Here is an 18,079-nt window from a genome sequence, read left to right as displayed (position 1 = left end):
TGTTGGGTAATCCTGTACTAGTGTAGTGATACAAAATAAACTCTATCACTTCCCACAGAGTAATACAATTAGGAGAAATAATTTGCTGTAGAAAAAGAAAAAATAATTCTATGCTAGTATAAAGACATCTAAACTGCAAACCATTCCACGTACATTTAATTTGTACCTGGTGTAACATCAGAATCTCCTGTTCCCAATCATCTCTTAGTGCCAGATCTATTTGCTAAGATGAATCCTGGCTTTAAAATAGTGGTGAAAGCAGAGCCTTCAGAGGAGCACTGGCAGAACAAGCATGTGGAAGGTGGCTGCCCAGATGCCCAGTGACTAATGGGAACCTTACCAGTTGTAGGAGGCTCATTGTTCCCTCAAGCCAATCCAGAGCAGCTGCTAAATAGGAATCATGCACCATGCTGTATTTTCACCACAAAACCCAGAATAATATTTTAGTTCCATGAGATAGAAATGGACACATTCTCTCTTCCACATGAGAGAAATTTTAATGTTTCTTCATGATAATAATGGACCCACTACCCTTCTGCAAACATAATTTGCTCATTCCCATCTCTATGCCTTATTTAACAATATTCTATCTAAAATGGCCTTTCTTCTATCTACCAATATCATGTTTTTCATAATCAAGCTCAAGATTGCAATCCACCAAGCCTACCTTAATGAATCTTGCCCCAAATGATCACTGCATTGCTTTGTAATAAATAATATAGTAGGCATAGCTTTCTTACACTATCCATAATGCTTTTTTATGTTCTTCACAACTTAGTTCTCTTATATTCCTGTCTCTTTTCCCCAGATAGAGTACGAATTTCTCAAGGGAAACATGTTTTTTACTGTTTTGTTTCTTCCATGAGGCCTAATAATAGTCCCAGGCAGGCAAGAATTCCTTAAATACTCATATGTTTTGCAATATCTTAGGCTCTCATACCTTCCAGTCTACAAGTGGGGAACTCAATTTAACAGGAGCACAAGCCTCAGGAAGACAGCCTGATTTGCTAATCTTCTGCACACCTGCCCACGTTACAAAACAGGGCCTAGTTTATAACAACACATAGCCGCAGTCAAGTTAGCCTTCAATTCCTTTCATCAACTCACTGAGCAATAATCTAATTTTATGAAGTCCTTTCTCCTTTCTCCTATTCTTAACCTGCCCCATGAACTTCCCCTCACACTTCCTCCAATCTATAATACTACAACACTGAGCAAGATGCATGATTCCCAGCTACTTTCTTTTAGCAGTTTTCTCTTGCTTTGGTAATGACAGGACACCAACAATAAATATTTGCAGAGAAAATTCAGGCACAAAATTCATCTTAGTCAGATAAAAAAAGGTATAGGTACCATTGCCAATTGTAGTAAAATTCTGAAAAAAGACAAACTTTGGGACAATCTGATAGTCAATAAATGAATCATCTTCTACGTAGTTAAAAAAAATAAAGATGAAAGAAGCAGTATGTTCCCCTAAATGAAAACTCCAACTAAAAGGTATTTTTATTGGGATTTGAATTTTATGCATCTCCTTGGCTGAGACTTAGTATCCCTGCTGTTATGTCTTTGCAAACGTTGGGCCAAAAGAACAAACCCTGGATGCTTTTGGCATCCACTGCTCATAATGAATTACCTAGTTTCATTCAAGAGAAGAGAGAAGGGAGGTGCTCTTTTGGAAGAACTGAGAAAAAGTCCCTCAAGTCATTTTCTATGTTCTGTGATTTCAGATGAGAAACCCTGGCTGAGAAAGGCCATATTCAAGGAGAGTGTCAGTCCCTGGCAATGCCCAGAAGGGTACATTCATGGACCTCTCTCTGAGGACATCGTAGTCTTTGGCCAAGCATGGCTATGGTGCCAAACAGGTATCAGGTACACTCATTATATCTGACAAAGTCTCAAGGGAACAAAATTTGCCAGATTTATCATTTTTATGGTTAAGTGACAAAGACTGAGGAAATTATCCAAGTGATCCATCATACAGCACATCCGGTTCCAAAGAATACCGACTTACTTCAGGTGATAGCACGCTTCCACTTTTAAGTTTCTCATCCACACTGTTTCTTCGTCTCTGTAGCTGATCCTTTTCTTTCTGGAGGTCTTGAACTTGTTCTAATATCTTTATTTTCTCCTCAGCTGTGCTGCTCTGGAGCTGCACATTCTTTTCAGACAATTCTTGGTCCACCACATTCAGGCGAGTTGATATTTTCAAACTATCTGTATTTAAGGCCTAAAAAGACACAACCAGATATCCCCAAAATAGTTACTAGAAATCCAGACTGCATATAAATTAGGAAAAATTATAGAGTCACCTAAAATACAGTCAGTGATATTTAGTATATATAAACAGAGTTGTACAACTATCACCAAGTTTAGAACATTTTTATCACCCCCAAAAAAGAAACCCTATGCCCACTAGCAGTCATTCTGTTTCTTCCTCAAGCCCCCAACTATCCACTATTCTACTTTCTGTCTCTATGGAATTGTCTGTTCTGGACACTGATATAAATGGAATCATATAATACATATTTTTGGGGGATTGGCTTCTTTCACTTAATGTTTTCAGGATTCATCTATGTTGCAGCATGTATCTCTTGCTGAATAATACTCCATTGTATGGATGTATTACATGTCACTTATCCATTTATCAGCTAATGGATATTTGGACTTTCATTTTTCAGCTTTTATGAACATTCATGTGCAAGTTTTAGTGTGGACATATGCTTTCACTTCTCTTGGATATATATGTACAACTGGAATGGCTGGGACATGTGGTAATTCTATGTTTAACCTTTTGAGGAAGTGCAAGATAGTTATCCAAAGCAACTGCAACATTATAAAATCCCACCAGAAGTGAATTAATGTTCCAATTCCTTCATTTCATCACCAATACTTATCTGTTTTTCTGATTATAGCCATATTAGTGGGTATGAACCACTATCTCATTTAAGTTTTGACTGCATTTCCCTGATGGCTAATGATGTTGAACATCTTTTCACATGCTTATTGGCTATTTGCATATTTCTCTGGAGAAATATCTATTGTAGTCTTTGCCCATGTTTTAATCAGGTTGTCTTTTCATTATTGAGTTTTAAGAATTCTTTATATATGCTTGATACAAGTTCTTTACCAGATATATGATTTGCAAATATCTTCTCCCATTTTCTTGATGGTGTCCTTCGTATCACAAATGTTTTTAATTTTGATGAAGTCCAATTTCTCTGTTTCTTTTGTTGCTTTGTTTTAGGTATAATATCCAAGAAACCATTGCTTAAGTCAATGTTACAAAAATTTATACCTACATTTTCTAAAAGTTTTTATACTTTAAGTTTATACTTAGGTTTTGACCCATTTTGAATTGTATATGGTATGAAGACAGGTTTTTTACATGTTGTGTTCCTTGTCTGAAATGCATATGATCATGACCAAGTGCTATAAGTATTTCTTAAACAATGAAAAATAATGTAATCTTTTTATGCCTTTTGTTCAGAAAAGAACCCAGCAGTATATCAGTCTCAAGTTTCTCTTCTGTTTCATTAAAACAATCTTCAAAAACTCAATACTGCCTTAATCTACTGTGGGTTTCATCTATTTGTACTCTGTACTTATCTCAGGATGTTCTTGCTTCCTAAATATTACATCTAGTTGAAACTAGAAAACTTTTTTTTTCCCCTGTGTCATGACGTAAACTTACTTCAGGAAAAAGGATTTCTTCCTCATTCCTTTTCAATTTTTCCTTTTTCTTCTTTTGTTATACAGAACATATCTTAAAGGCCCAGGTTATTTTATTCTGTTTACTCACTTGATATTTTAATGTGTTAATCTCCTTTATTGTCATTTACATGTTTTGAGGGGCAGTTTTAAAACTTGACCCTGGCAGCCAGTGTGAGCAAGCTACCTGGATATAGCACTGACAGCTAGGCTGGTTGGAGAGGCTGCCCTTACCCCTGTGTTCAATGACCTGGTGCTAATAGCTGTTTCAACATAATTGGAGAATGGAGGACAGAGCAGAGGTAAGTACAGGTCCCCATGCTTATCTTCCTGTTACACTGAGGCAGAGAGGTTAAAACGCACCACCAGCAACTCAGATCCTACTGGCCTAGGTGCTGGCTGAAAGGCAGGTCTCCTAAGAGGCAGTTCACTGATCCTCTCTGCTCCATGACGCAGTAACTGACCTTGGACTCCAGCCTGGCTGGAGGCAAAGCTTTTGGGTAGAAAGTCCCCTTCAAGTCTGGGGCAAGCCAACTTCATTTTTAGATTCTGGTGCTGCTAGTGTTGAGAATATATAGCCATGTCCAAAAAAGTATCTACTGGCCCTTCTACTCGCTCCATAATTATCCCTTTTTTAAAATTGGAAATTGATGTAAATTCCTCATCAAACCACTTTGACTGGTTTGTAAAATCCAAGTCCTCCCACAAAAATTTTTGGAAAGGTCCCCAAATCTTTATGATTTGAAAAACAAATCTTCACTACATAAAATCTTCTTTCTTTTATAGGAACCCTGCAAACCCCTAACCTTGGGTAGTATAGCTAGTGTTTTCACGTCTGTTTTTTCAAATTACCAATATTCTCTGTACAATACAAATTTATTTCTTAAATATCCACTAAAGTTAATAATAGAGGTTACCAGGGGAAATGGACAATTATTGACTAATGCTTACAGAGTTTCTATTTGGGGTAAAAAAAAGTTTTGGGATTAGTGGTAATGGTTGTATAACATTGTGAATGTAACTAATGAACTGTATGCTTAAAATTGATCAAAATGTTAAATTTTATGTTATGCATATTTTACCATAATTTTTAATACATCAAAAGAGTTAATAATAAATAAATCATACCTGGCAGAACACTGAACATTTGACTTCAAAATTACAATCGATTTTAGTGACAGTCATTATATAAACACTAATAAGCAAAACACACTGAAAACCAGAAGACTAGTCTCTGGTTTCTAACTTCACAGCGGTATGATTTACTTAGAGAAAAAAATGATAGTTTATATGACTTACAACCAGAATCAAAGAGCACATTAAATGGAATACCTGACTAGATCTCAGCTTCTTATTTTCCAGGTGGCTCTTCTCCTGTAACAGGGCCTCCTTCTTAGAAACTATGGCTTCCCGTTTCCTTAAGTCTTCTTCCAGCTCCTCTAATTCTTGGCGTTGGTTTAGAACTTTCTCTACTTCTTCATCTAACCATTTCTTTTGCTCATCCAATTTCTATATTAAAATTCCAAAGAAATGGTATATCATTTGTTGCTGTTCTGCCATCAAATTTATATGGTAATATAGTTTCAGATTGGCTAAAACACCTTAAATGAACATTTAAAACTATATAAAGCATCTTCAACAAAAAAATCTAAGTACCATTTGAAACACCTTAAAAATTTAAGTACTAGAGGGATCACAGGAAGATGGCGGTGTGAGTAGTTCAGAGGAAATCTCCTTCCCAAAACATATATATTTATAAAAATACAATAAATACAACTATTCCTAAAAGAGGCACCAGTGGATGCAGTACAACAGCCAGGATACATCTACATCTGTGAGAACTCAACATCACATGAAGGGGGTAGGATATGAACCACGGCCAGGTGGGACCCGAATGCTTCCCCACCCCAAAACCCGGCAGGAAGAAAGGAGTCAGAACAGGGAGGGAGTGAAAGCTCAGGACTGCTAAACAACCATCTCTAGAAATCCGTACCTGGAACGCAGACACAAGGTGCATGGGGTGCTGGATATTAGAGAAACGGAAAAGCAAAACCTGTGGGCAGGTCCCCGCAACCGGTGCCCCTGAGACAAAACAAAAGTGAGTGCTTTCTGCAAGTCTTAAAGAGACAGGGACCCCCATAGCTGGACAAACTTGTCCGGGCAGATGGGAATACTGGGGAAACTTAGGCTCCATAAACACCAGGGAGGCAGTGCAGCTCTGAAGCCCCTCACGGCACTAAGCAGCCTGCCAGTCGTTCCTCCAACTGGCACGGACTCCAACACACCGGCACAGTAGCGGGAGAGTGGCAGCGCGCGACGGGGGCGGAGGCACCAGAAGGGACCGGGAGCAGATCCGTGCACTGCAGGAGAGGCTTGTGCTAGCCTGCAGCAGCGTGACCTAACAATCCGGAAGCGGCTCGTGTGCACCAGCGGCAGTGAAGCCAGAGCCCGGTAGAAGCCTGCGCAGAAAAGCCCCGTGCACACCAGCAGCGGAGCCAGAGGGAGCAGGCGCGCTCCCAGCAGCCAACTGGAATCCCAGCCCAACACACAGCTGCCCAGGCCAGACACAAAAGCCGCTACTGTAGCACAGAGGAGCACACCTGGTGTGCCTGCCACTCCGTGCAGGACTCTGTGCTGCTCTGATGGAGACCCCGCCCACAGCAGCTTAGGGGAATAACCCGGTGGCTGCTCCAGGAGTGTGGGTAACCATCACAGGCAGCAGAGAAGGGCAAGGCATCCAGCAAGCAGGAAAGGACTTTCTTCTCCCAGCTGACACACCTGCAACCTGCCTACAGCCACCGTTATCATCATGAAAAGGCAAAAAAATTTAGTCCAGTCCAAGAAAGTACAAACAACACCTGAGAAAGGATCTGCAGTGGCAGACCTAGCCAGTCTCCCTGAAAAAGAATTCAAAATAAAAATCATAAACATGCTGACAGAGCTGCAGAGAAATATGAAAGAGCTAAGGGATGAAGTCCGGAGGGAGATTACAGATGTCCGGAGGGAGATTACAGAAGTGAAACAAACTCTGGAAGGATTTATAAGCAGAATGGATGAGATGCAAGAGGCCATTGATGGAATAGAAACCAGAGAACAGGAATGCATAGAAGCTGATGCAGAGAGAGATAAAAGGATCTCCAGGAATGAAACAATATTAAGAGAACTGTGTGACCAATCCAAAAGGAACAATATCCGCATTATAGGGGTACCAGAGGAAGAAGAGAGAGAAAAAGCGATAGAAAGTGTCTTTGAAGAAATAATTGCTGAGAACCTCCCCAAACTAGGGGAGGAAATCATTGCTCAAACTACAGAGGCATACAGAACTCCCCAGAGATGGGATCCAAAGAGGACAACACCAAGACACATAAAAATTAAAATGGCAAAGATCAAGGACAAGGACAGAGTATTAAAGGCAGCCAGAGAGGGAAAAAAGGTCACCTACGAAGACAAACCCATCAGGCTATCATCAGACTTCTCAACAGAAACCTTACAGGCCAGAAGAGAATGGCATGATATATTTAACACAATGAAAAAGAAGGGCGTTGAACAAGAATACTGTATCCAGCACAATTATCATTTAAATATGAAGGAGGGATTAAACAATTCCCAGACAAGCAAACAAAAGTTGAGGGAACTTGCCTCCCACAAACCACCTCTACAGGGAATCTTAGAGGGACTGCTCTAGATGGGAGCACTCCTAAAAAGATCACAGAACAAAACACCCAACATATGAAGAATGGAGGAGGAGGAAAAAGAAGGGAAAGAAATAATCATCAGACTGTGTTTATAATAGCTCAATAAGCGAGTTAAGTCAGACAGTAAGGTAGTAAACAAGCTAACCTTGAACCTTTGGTACCCATGAATCTAAAGCCTGCAATGGCAATAAGTATGTATCTTTCAATAATCACCCTAAATGTAAATGGACTGAATGCACCAATCAAAGGACACAGAGTAATAGAATGGATAAAAAAGCAAGACCCATCTATATGCTGCTTACAAGAGACTCACCTCAAACCCAAAGACATGTACACATTAAAAGTCAAGGGATGGAGAAAGATATTTCATGCAAACAACAGAGAGAGAAAAGCAGGTGTTGCAATACTAGTATCAGACAAAACAGACTTCAAAATAAAGAAAGTAACAAAAGACAAAGAAGGACATTACATAATAATAAAGGGCTCAGTCCAACAAGAGGATATAACCATTATAAACATATATGCACCCAATACAGGAGCACCGATATATGTGAAACAAATACTAACAGAATTAAAGGAGGAAATAGAATGCAATGCATTCATTTTGGGAGACTTTAACACACCACTCACTCCAAAGGACAGATCCACCAGACAGAAAATAAGTAAGGACACAGAGGCACTGAACAACACACTAGAACAGATGGACCTAATAATAGACATCTATAGAACTCTACATCCAAAAGCAACACCATACACATTCTTCTCAAGTGCACAAGGAACATTCTCCAGAATAAACCACATACTAGGTCACAAAAAAGAGCCTTAGTAAATTCCAAAAGATTGAAATCCTACCAAACAACTTATCAGACCACAAAGGTATAAAACTACAAATAAATTGTACAAAGAAAGCAAAAAGGTTCACAAACACATGGAGGTTTAACAACATGCTCCTAAATAATCAATGGATCAATGACCAAATTAAAATGGAGATCCAGCAATATATGGAAACAAATGACAACAACAACACAAAGCCCCAACTTTTGTGGGACACAGCAAAAGCAGTCTTAAGAGGAAAGTATATAGCAATCCAGGCATATATAAAGAAGGAAGAACAATCCCAAATGAATAGTCTAACGTCACAATTATCGAAATTGGAAAAAGAAGAACAAATGAGCTCTAAATTCAGCAGAAGGAGGGACATAATAAAGATCAGAGAAGAAATAAATAAAATTGAGAAGAATAAAACAATAGAAAAAATCAATGAAACCAAGAGCTGGTTCTTCGAGAAAATAAACAAAATAGATAAGCCTCTAGCCAGACTTATTAAGAGAAAAAGAGAGTCAACACACATCAACATAATTAGAAACGAGAAAGGAAAAATCACAACGGACCCCACAGAAATACAAAGAATTATTAGAGAATACTATGAAAACCTATATGCTAACAAGCTGGAAAACCTAGGAGAAATGGACAACTTCCCAGAAAAATACAACCTACCAAGACTGACCCAGAAAGAAACAGAAAATCTAAACAAACCAATTACCAGCAACAAAATTGAATTGGTAATCAAAAAACTACCCAAGAACAAAACCCCCGGGCCAGATGTATTTACCTCGGAATTTTATCAGACATACGGAGTAGACATAAAACCCATTCTCCTTAAAGTTTTCCAAAAAATAGAAGAGGAGGGAATACTCCCAAACTCATTCTATGAAGCCAGCATCACCCTAATACCAAAACCAGGCAAAGACCCACCAAAAAAGAAAACTACAGACCAATATCCCTGATGAATGTAGATGCAAACATACTCAACAAAATATTAGCAAACCAAGTTCAAAAATACATCAAAAGGATCATACACCATGACCAAGTGGGATTCATCCCAGGGATGCTAGGATGGTACAACATTCGAAAATCCATCAACATCATCCACCACATCAACAAAAAGAAGGACAAAAACCACATGATCATCTCCATAGGTGCTGAAAAAGCATTTGACAAAATTCAACATCCGTTCATGATAAAAACTCTCAACAAAATGGGCATAGAGGGGAAGTACCTCAACATAATAAAGGCCATATATGATAAACCCACAGCTAACATCATACTGAACAGCGAGAAGCTGAAAGCTTTTCCTCTGAGATCAGGAACAAGACAGGGATGCCCACTCTCCCCACTGTTATTCAACATAGTACTGGAGAACCTAGCCACTGCAATCAGACAAAACAAAGAAATACAAGGAATCTAGATTGGTAAAGAAGAAGTCAAACTGTCACTATTTGCAGATGACATGATATTGTACATAAAAAACCCTAAAGACTCAACTGCAAAACTACTAGAACTAATATCGGAATTCAGCAAAGTTGCAGGGTACAGAATTAACACACAGAAATCTGTAGCTTTCCTATACACTAACAATGAACTAATAGAAAGGGAAATCAGGAAAAGAATCCCATTCACAATAGCATCAAAAAGAATAAAATACCTAGGAATAAACCTAACCAAGGAAGTGAAAGACCTATACCCCTGAAAACTACAAGACACTCTTAAGAGAAATTAAAGAGGTCACTAACAAATGGAAACTCATCCCATGCTCCTGGTTGGGAAGAATTAGTATCGTACAAATGGCCATCCTGCCCAAAGCAATATACAGATTCGATGCAATCCCTATCAAATTACCAACAGCATTCTTCCATGAACTGGAACAAATAGTTCAAAAATTCATATGGAACCACCAAAGACCCTGAGTAGCCAAAGCAATCCTGAGAAGGAAGAATAAAGTGGGGGAGATCTCCCTCCCCAACTTCAAGCTCTACTACAAAGCCACAGTAATCAAGACAATTTGGTACTAGCACAAGAACAGAGCCACAGACCAGTGGAACAGAATAGAGACTCCAAACATTAACCCAAACATATATGACCAATTAATATACGATAAAGGAGCCATGGACATACAATGGGGAAATGACAGTCTCTTCAACAGATGGTGCTGGCAAAACTGGACAGCTACATGTAAGAGAATGAAACTGGATCACTGTTTAACCCCATACACAAAAGTAAACTCCAAATGGATCAAAGACCTGAATGTAAGTCATGAAACCATAAAACTCTTAGAAAAAAACATAGGCAAAAATCTCTTGGACATAAATCTGAGTGACTTCTTCATGAACATATCTCCCTGGGCAAGGGAAACAAAGGCAAAAATGAACAAGTGGGACTATATCAAGCTAAAAAGCTTCTGTACAGGAAAGGACACCATCAATAGAACAAAAAGGTGTCCTACAGTATGGGAGAATATATTCATAAATGACAGATCTGATAAAGGGCTGACATCCAAAATATATAAAGAGCTCACACACCTCAACAAACAAAAAGCAAATAATCCAATTAAAAAATGGCAGAGGAGCTGAATAGACAGTTCTCTAAAGAAGAAATCCAGATGGCCAACAGGCACATGAAAAGATGCTCCACATTGCTAATCATCAGAGAAATGCAAATTAAAACCATAATGAGATAACACCTCACACCAGTAAGGATCGCCATAATCAAAAAGACAGACAACAACAAATGTTAGTGAGGGTGTGGACAAAGGGGAACCCTCCTACACTGTTGGTGGGAATGTAAATTAGTTCAACCATTGTGGAAAGCAGTATGCTCAGAATGCTAAAAGTAGAAATACCGTTTGACCCAGGAATTCCACTTCTAGGAATTTACCCTAAGAATGCAGCACTCCAGTTTGAAAAAGACAGATGCACCCCTATGTTTATCGCTGCACTATTTACAACAGCCAAGATATGGAAGCAACCTAAATGTCCATCAGTAGATGAATGGATAAAGAAGATGTGGTACATATACACAATGGAATATTACACCGCTATAAGAAAAAAACAGATCCTACCATTTGCAACATCATGGATGGAGCTAGAGGGTATTATGCTCAGTGAGATAAGCCAGGCGGAGAAAGACAAGTACCAAATGATTTCCCTCATATGTGGAGTATAAGAACAAAGGAACACTGAAGGAACAAAACAGCAGCAGAATCACAGAACCCAAGAATGGACTAATAGTTACCAAAGGGAAAGGGACTGGGGAGGATGGGTGGGAAGGGAGGGATAAGGGCGGGGAAAAAGAAAGAGGGCATTACGTTTAGCATGTATAGTGCATGGGCGGCATGGAGAGGGCTGTGCAACACAGAGAAGACAAGTAGTGATTTTATAGCATCTTACTATGCAGATGGACAGTGACTGTGAAAGGGTATGTGGGGGGGACTTGGTGAAGGGGGGAACCTAGTAAACATAATGTTCTTTCTGTAATTGTAGATTAATGATACCAAAATAAAAAAAACTTTAAGTACTATTTGAAACACCTTAAATGAACATTTAAAAACTATCAGAGAGAAAAACAAAACTATCAGGGAGAATAACAAAATAGTTTTCTATCTGAAATCATCAAGAGTAAGTGGTTCTAGTTAACATCTTGCTGTGTTGATTTATAAGGAGTTAAAATTCACTCCCCAAAGATGCTCAAGTCTGGGATTTTTCAGGCTGACAAAAAAAGGGCTTGTAACTATCTTTACATATATTGAGTTAGTTCTGAGAACACAGTGGGGAGCATTTCTCTGCTGTAGAGATGCACCTCTCCATCACAGCACTTCTGGCTGGCTGCTCTAAGACTGTCTCCCCCTCTGCAACAGCTTGATTGGCTGCAGAGACTGTGCTTTCCACCTCTCTATCCCTAATGCCTTGGTATACTGTCTGGCCCATGACTGGTCTTCAGTAAAATGTTAAAAGATGGACTAAATAAATGCCTGATTCAATCAATTAATCAATGACATGACTAAATGAGTACATACAGTGGAAGATAGATGATGGAGCTTTGGAAATCTCTGCATTGTAGCCTGTCAACATCAAATAATAGTAAAATAAAATAAAGCTGGAAGGAGTTCCAAAGCAAGCATCTTTGTACTGTCTTGTATTAGGATACCCAGAAACAAGTAAAAACAAAAATATGAATGGAATATGACTGTCCAAGATGAACTCTACCAAGCACCCATCTGTAGTGTGTACACAGTAATGAAGAATGCTACCTAAACAACAAATAATAGGAAACCAAATCAATATAGTAATATTTTTCAGTTCTTCTCAAATTTGATAAAAACAGTTCCTAGAAATTTATTCTAGGACAATGAGATACTGAATATGCATGAAGAAAAGAGAGCAAAGTGGCCAAGGCAAAGTAGACCCAGAGCTATGCAGGCTTCCACCCCGAACTAGATGGTATCGTCCTATAAACATGATTACATCCAGGTAATATCAAGGCCTAAGAGAGTACCTCTACAATTACTAGGAACAGGAAGGCTATCCCAGAGAAACTGTAAAAATAGTTTTTTATATTCAGCTATCCCTTAGAAACTTGATATGAAGTCTAGCAATTAACTACAATATATTCTAGAAACATTCCTTAACTATGAGTGGGGTTTGTAAGATGAGTAACAGATCATCTGTAAGCTCCATTCCAATGGAACAGAAATCCAAAAAATTGATTCTTGGTAATAAATACTGTATACATGGCTAACTCCTAAGTACTGTGTAAGCAAAATGGAAAGATTGGTTCTAAGAAATGCAAGGAATGTCAGTGCTGGCCCCACAGAGTACATAATATTTTGGTTGTGCTTTGAAGAATAGGAGTCTGGTAACACAATGTAGGTGTCTTAGGGACCCAATAATAAATGAATAAATTTTTCCTGCATTTTTATAAAGATAAAAAATTGATATAAAAAGATATAAATGTTGATATAAAGATTACTGTAAATTTTTAAAAATTTTCCTAATGTGTCATTTCTTGTTTTAAAGCAAAAGTTCCTACCACACAGTTCCAATTTTAAATACTTCCTTCTTATAATCAATCAAATAATATAATCTATATATATATATAATATAATATCAAATCCATCTCCTATTATAAGCTCTTTGGATATTCATATTAACTTATAATTTTGTTCTTGTTTAGAATCAAATTCTGGAACAGAGGTTTTTGTTTTGTAACATTAAAACACATGAAATTTTTTTGTTTTATTATTATTTTTAACCCAATACAGTCAGTGCAAGCTTCAGGAATCTTTTTATTTAAAATTTAGATCCTTAACATTTTGAAAAACAGGTCTCACTATTCTGTGCATTCCTACTTCTATTATTCCCCCATGTACCTTTTCCACCAGAAATGTTGGAATGTCTTTAACCAATTTATAAACTACACTAGTAAAATAAATACTAGGAATACATTCAATGCCCTAAATTTTACTATTAAAATATAACATATAAAGTTTAGGAAGAGAAAGCAAATACATTTTTCAGAATTAAGGGTGTATTTATGTTTGAGTATAAAAATTACAATTTTAGGTACAGTATTTTTCTTTCAGTAAGATTTGTGAACTGCTGTTTTGAATTAACATAAGTTTAAAATTTTGTTTCTTTGAACTTTGATATTAGTTTATGGTTTTCATTTTTTTAAATGTGGTGCTAAAACAAAAGTTTTTAAATATATCATATATAGTACATATATGGTTGTTATGTTTGAATGAAGAGCTCTGATTTTTAGAAATACGTCTGTTTCCATGGGAATAAACCAGTCTTGACATTGGAATAAATACAATCTCGGGAACATGAATCTCATGTTTACATTCTACCACATTTCTAATGAAAAAATATAGTAGTTTTCTGAATGAGAAAGTAATTTTTTAATAACAGAAAAGCTTCAGAATATTAGAAATTTTGTACTTGAACGGCAAGCCTAGTGTTTGAAGATTTTAGTTAGAATCCATCACTTTTTACCTCTATTTAGGCAATCATCAAATGGAAGAGAAACCAGGAAACACCAAATAGAATCGACAAACCTGGAGTTGGTCTATACTTCCAGGCAAACCTTTTCTCCTTTTCATCTTAAATGCATCAAGGTCCTCAGCTTTCAAATTCAGACCTTCTTCCTGTTCTGTTCTTAACTTTAGTTCCTATAGAAAACAAATTGAGAAAATCTTATTGCTTTTACTACCTGGCCATCATTAAATATTTATGCCAATAATCATTTTCTTAACATTTACTTTCTTAGTTGCAGAAAGAAAGAAAATGAGAAGATGAAGGTTGGGGCTCTGGGAATGTTAGCCCCTCCCTGAATAAATAAAATTTCACAGCAAAAATCAGGTATTACTAACAAAACTAGGTATTATTTCATTGTTTGCCAGTGTTACAAATTAGCATAACAGGAATAAGAGTCTAAAAATTGTAAATGTGCTTTCCTCTCCTGCCTTTCATTACCTTCACTTGGTTCACTCAAGCACCTATCTGCCATGAGGATATTAGAATTCATAACAGTAGAAATATGAAAAGAAAAGTAACATTCAGTTTCTGACATACAAAAATTAAGATTTTGCAGCATAAGAATAGCCTTTCAGGACAGACCATGGTCCAGGATGTGAAGAGTATTTTTCACATAGTTGCCATCCCCATCTTAAGAGCCAAGAGGCCCCAGGTGCTCTCCTGGGGTTTAGAAAAGATGCCACTGTCTACCACCAAATCAGGAAGGAGGCCATGAATCAAAGTGGGCTGGTATGCATTACTATTGCTTACTGGTCCATATGGTTAAGTATAGAAATTGAAATTAAGGATTTAGAAACTTTTATAACAATTTGACAGAATAATCTTATGTCTGTTGAATCTAATAATTAAAAGATAGACCTTTACTGTGCATTTTATTTTACTTTTCTATTAGTTCACATTTTACAAAAGTGTTAGGCTGTGACAGTTAATAATGAAGTGAAAATTTTACCTTTCTACAGGTAATTTCAGAAGTACTGACACAAAGTAATAGCCTACTATATTTCAGCCCTAGATATGGCAGAAAGGAAAAAGAGATTAAGAAAGATGTGTGTCTCAGTTTTCCTCTTGCTGAGTTTTTGGCCCAGAGAGGGGTGATAAGTAAAGGTACCTCTGAGCGCAGAGTGAGAGAAGAAGACTGCAGTGCCGGGACCCCAAACAACAGGGAACCACCCAACCTTGCTGAAATCACAGAGAAGTACGGTCAGGACAGAGAGAGACTAGCTGGACCCCCTGGCTCAGGTGACATGTCCCTGAGTTGAGAGCCATTAGAGTGAGTAATCGTGGGGAACTGACCCCACAACCAAAGGTGAGGATAGACCACTGGGATAGCAAGTTATATGGAAGATCTAGTAACCTTGACAGGGTAATGCCATTAGGAAATGAGATGAAACCAGCACACCTCTGTGTGCTAAACTGAACATGAGATCAGACTTACACCAGCTCTGGGCCTCATCACAAAGGGCCAGCAGGAAAAGGTAGACAAGGGAGAGCAGATTCCAGCTGGTCACATCCAAGGGCTAAATGAAACTCAGGAGGTCCCTTCCCCTCATATTCCATTCAATGCAATATTACACACCCCACCTTCACAGAACTGAACTCTGAGACAGAAAAGCACAGGGAGGAAGAGGCTAAGAGACTGAGTAGTCTTATACAAGAGAGCTGAGAATTATTTAAAGGAAATGTTTAAATAATCAGAATAAGGTTGGAACACACAGGACATCTGGTTAGTTCTCACCATATTTCCAGCAATTATAATGACATGGACTGGGCAGGATGGGTACTGAGGGGGTTGCTCATAAAGAACACAGGTCTGCTGTAACTAAATAAAGACACTGCTATGCCCACTTGAGTTGTATTATTAGTTAATTTGGACCCCTGTTGTATTTACTAGCCATTAATTGTTCACGCTTCTCTAGCTCTAGTTAATAGTTATAATTTACCCCCCCCCCCATAGTCATAGCAACCTCAGGATGCTGAAATCAATGTACCTCATACTTGGAGCTGACTCTCTACTACTACTACTTTCCACAAATGCTTTAAAAGAATACTGTAGTAGGTCTAATCTCTTCTCTGACATGTTGTTCTAGACATTATTATCTTTTCTTAAAATCTTATATTGTAATCCCTGTTATAATGTTAAAATAACTGTCTACCAGGTATTGTGATAGACAGGTACTATTATAAATTCCATTTTATAAATGAGGAATTCGGTGCTTAGAGAAGTAAAAAGTCCAACGTAACATTATGGTCCACAATTTCAGGGGTTCCCTTTTTTCTTTATAGCTCATTCATGGACTCCAGTTAACTGCTGTTTTAAAGAGAATCTACACAGAAGTCATGGTATCTGGAAATGGTTTAGTCAAGTGGAAAATGGGCAAAGAGGAGTGTTAGAATGTTATCTCCAAATAGAGGGCAAGATGTCCATTGGGACTGGGAGCAGGTTTTCTGTTTTCACATTAAGTAGTAGAAACTTCAGTGTTTCTTTGGAGCAGACTATCCTTTTACTGGAATACTCATTCTTACTCTTAAATGGGTCATTTCCCTATAATAAGGTATATGGCTAGAAGGAACAAAATGGCCCTAGATAAGAATGTAAAAGGTTTAAGTTACTGGCAGAGTTATATTTCAGCAAATTATGCACAAAGGAGTTTTTTCTTTTCCCTAAATGCAAATTTAGAAAATGCTCTGTCTTGTTGGTTTAAGCCATGGCCTATGAAGAACTGAGAGGCCAAAGACCCAAAGACCACAGACTGATAGGCAGGTCTAATCCTCACACTGGAGGAAGTTCTGTAACAAAGCAACTAGATTGTTGACAGTAGAAATGAAAACTGAATAGATTCAAGATATTTAGAATATACAATCTATAGGACTTACAGGTTCATTGGATATGGGTAATAAGAGGATAGAGTTGAGGATGACTGCAGTTGGGAAATAAGAGAGGAAGGTCACAAATACATCTAAACAACCAAATGAAGATGTCAGTGTTTGGATACATGAATCCAGAGATCCATAGATAAATCTAGGATTAAAGATTACATTTGAGAGTTGCCAGAGTTTAACTGTAGTCATGTAAAAGATAAGGTCACTCAGGACAGAGTATAAAAGATAAGAAGGCATAGGCTGGAGCATTGAGAAATTCCCATATATAAAGGACTGATAGTGCAGGGTGAGCTAGCCAAGACAGAAAGCAAGCAATCAGAGGAATAGCAAGGAGAGTATAATTTCACAAAGGCAAATGGGAAAATATTTCAGGATGGAGGGAGCAGTTCAAACTATGCTGAACCCAGCTGAGGTGTTGAGAGCTTTAGTGACAGAGTGTGTGCTAAGGAGCTTCTGGGAGTTCTGCAGTGGATGGTAAAGCCAGGAGCAAGAAGCCAAACTGGAGAGGATAAAAAAGTGAAGCAGAGAAAACAGAAATGCAGTAAAGTTTTCCAAGAAGTTTGATTATAAAGAGAAGAGAAGCAAGTATGAAGTTGAATAAGGATAATTTTAGGATGAGAAAAATCTAAGACAAGAGAATCTAAGAGAAAAGGAAAAGTTGAAAATGTAGGAGAAAAAAATTAAATGAGATAAAGAATATAAGTGCTCAGCATAAAATTAAATGAAGACAAATGATAAATGTTAATTACTGCTATAATAATAGTTATTACCATTATTAGGAATGAGTAATTCAAGGAAATTAAGAAAGGAATTCCATTTAAAATAACATCTAAAAGAATGAAATACCAGGGAATAAATTTAACCAACGATTTAAAGGGCTAGTATGCTGAAAATTACAAAACTTTGCTGAAAAAAAAATTAAAA

At 37.7% G+C, this 18,079-nt stretch overlaps 1 protein-coding gene across 10 annotated transcripts in view; it reads right to left on the bottom strand.

Moving 5' to 3' along the window:
• The window catches only part of KIF27 (kinesin family member 27), a 147,889-nt gene that overhangs the window by 53,080 nt on the left and 76,730 nt on the right, over window positions 1-18,079 (bottom strand). For all 10 annotated transcript variants that reach the window (XM_057498536.1, XM_057498539.1, XM_057498537.1 and 7 more), the window contains 3 exons: window positions 14,296-14,409; window positions 5,041-5,217; window positions 2,012-2,227 (listed from right to left, as the gene is read on the bottom strand). In XM_057498536.1, coding sequence (XP_057354519.1) covers window positions 2,012-2,227; window positions 5,041-5,217; window positions 14,296-14,409 — 507 coding nt within the window. The remainder of the gene's footprint in view (window positions 1-2,011; window positions 2,228-5,040; window positions 5,218-14,295; window positions 14,410-18,079) is intronic.

Source organism: Manis pentadactyla, chromosome 3 (genome assembly GCF_030020395.1).
Source record: "Manis pentadactyla isolate mManPen7 chromosome 3, mManPen7.hap1, whole genome shotgun sequence".
Taxonomy (NCBI): domain Eukaryota; kingdom Metazoa; phylum Chordata; class Mammalia; order Pholidota; family Manidae; genus Manis; species Manis pentadactyla.
The sequence above is the reverse complement of the archived record's forward strand: the minus strand, read 5'-3'. Positions and strand labels throughout refer to the sequence as shown.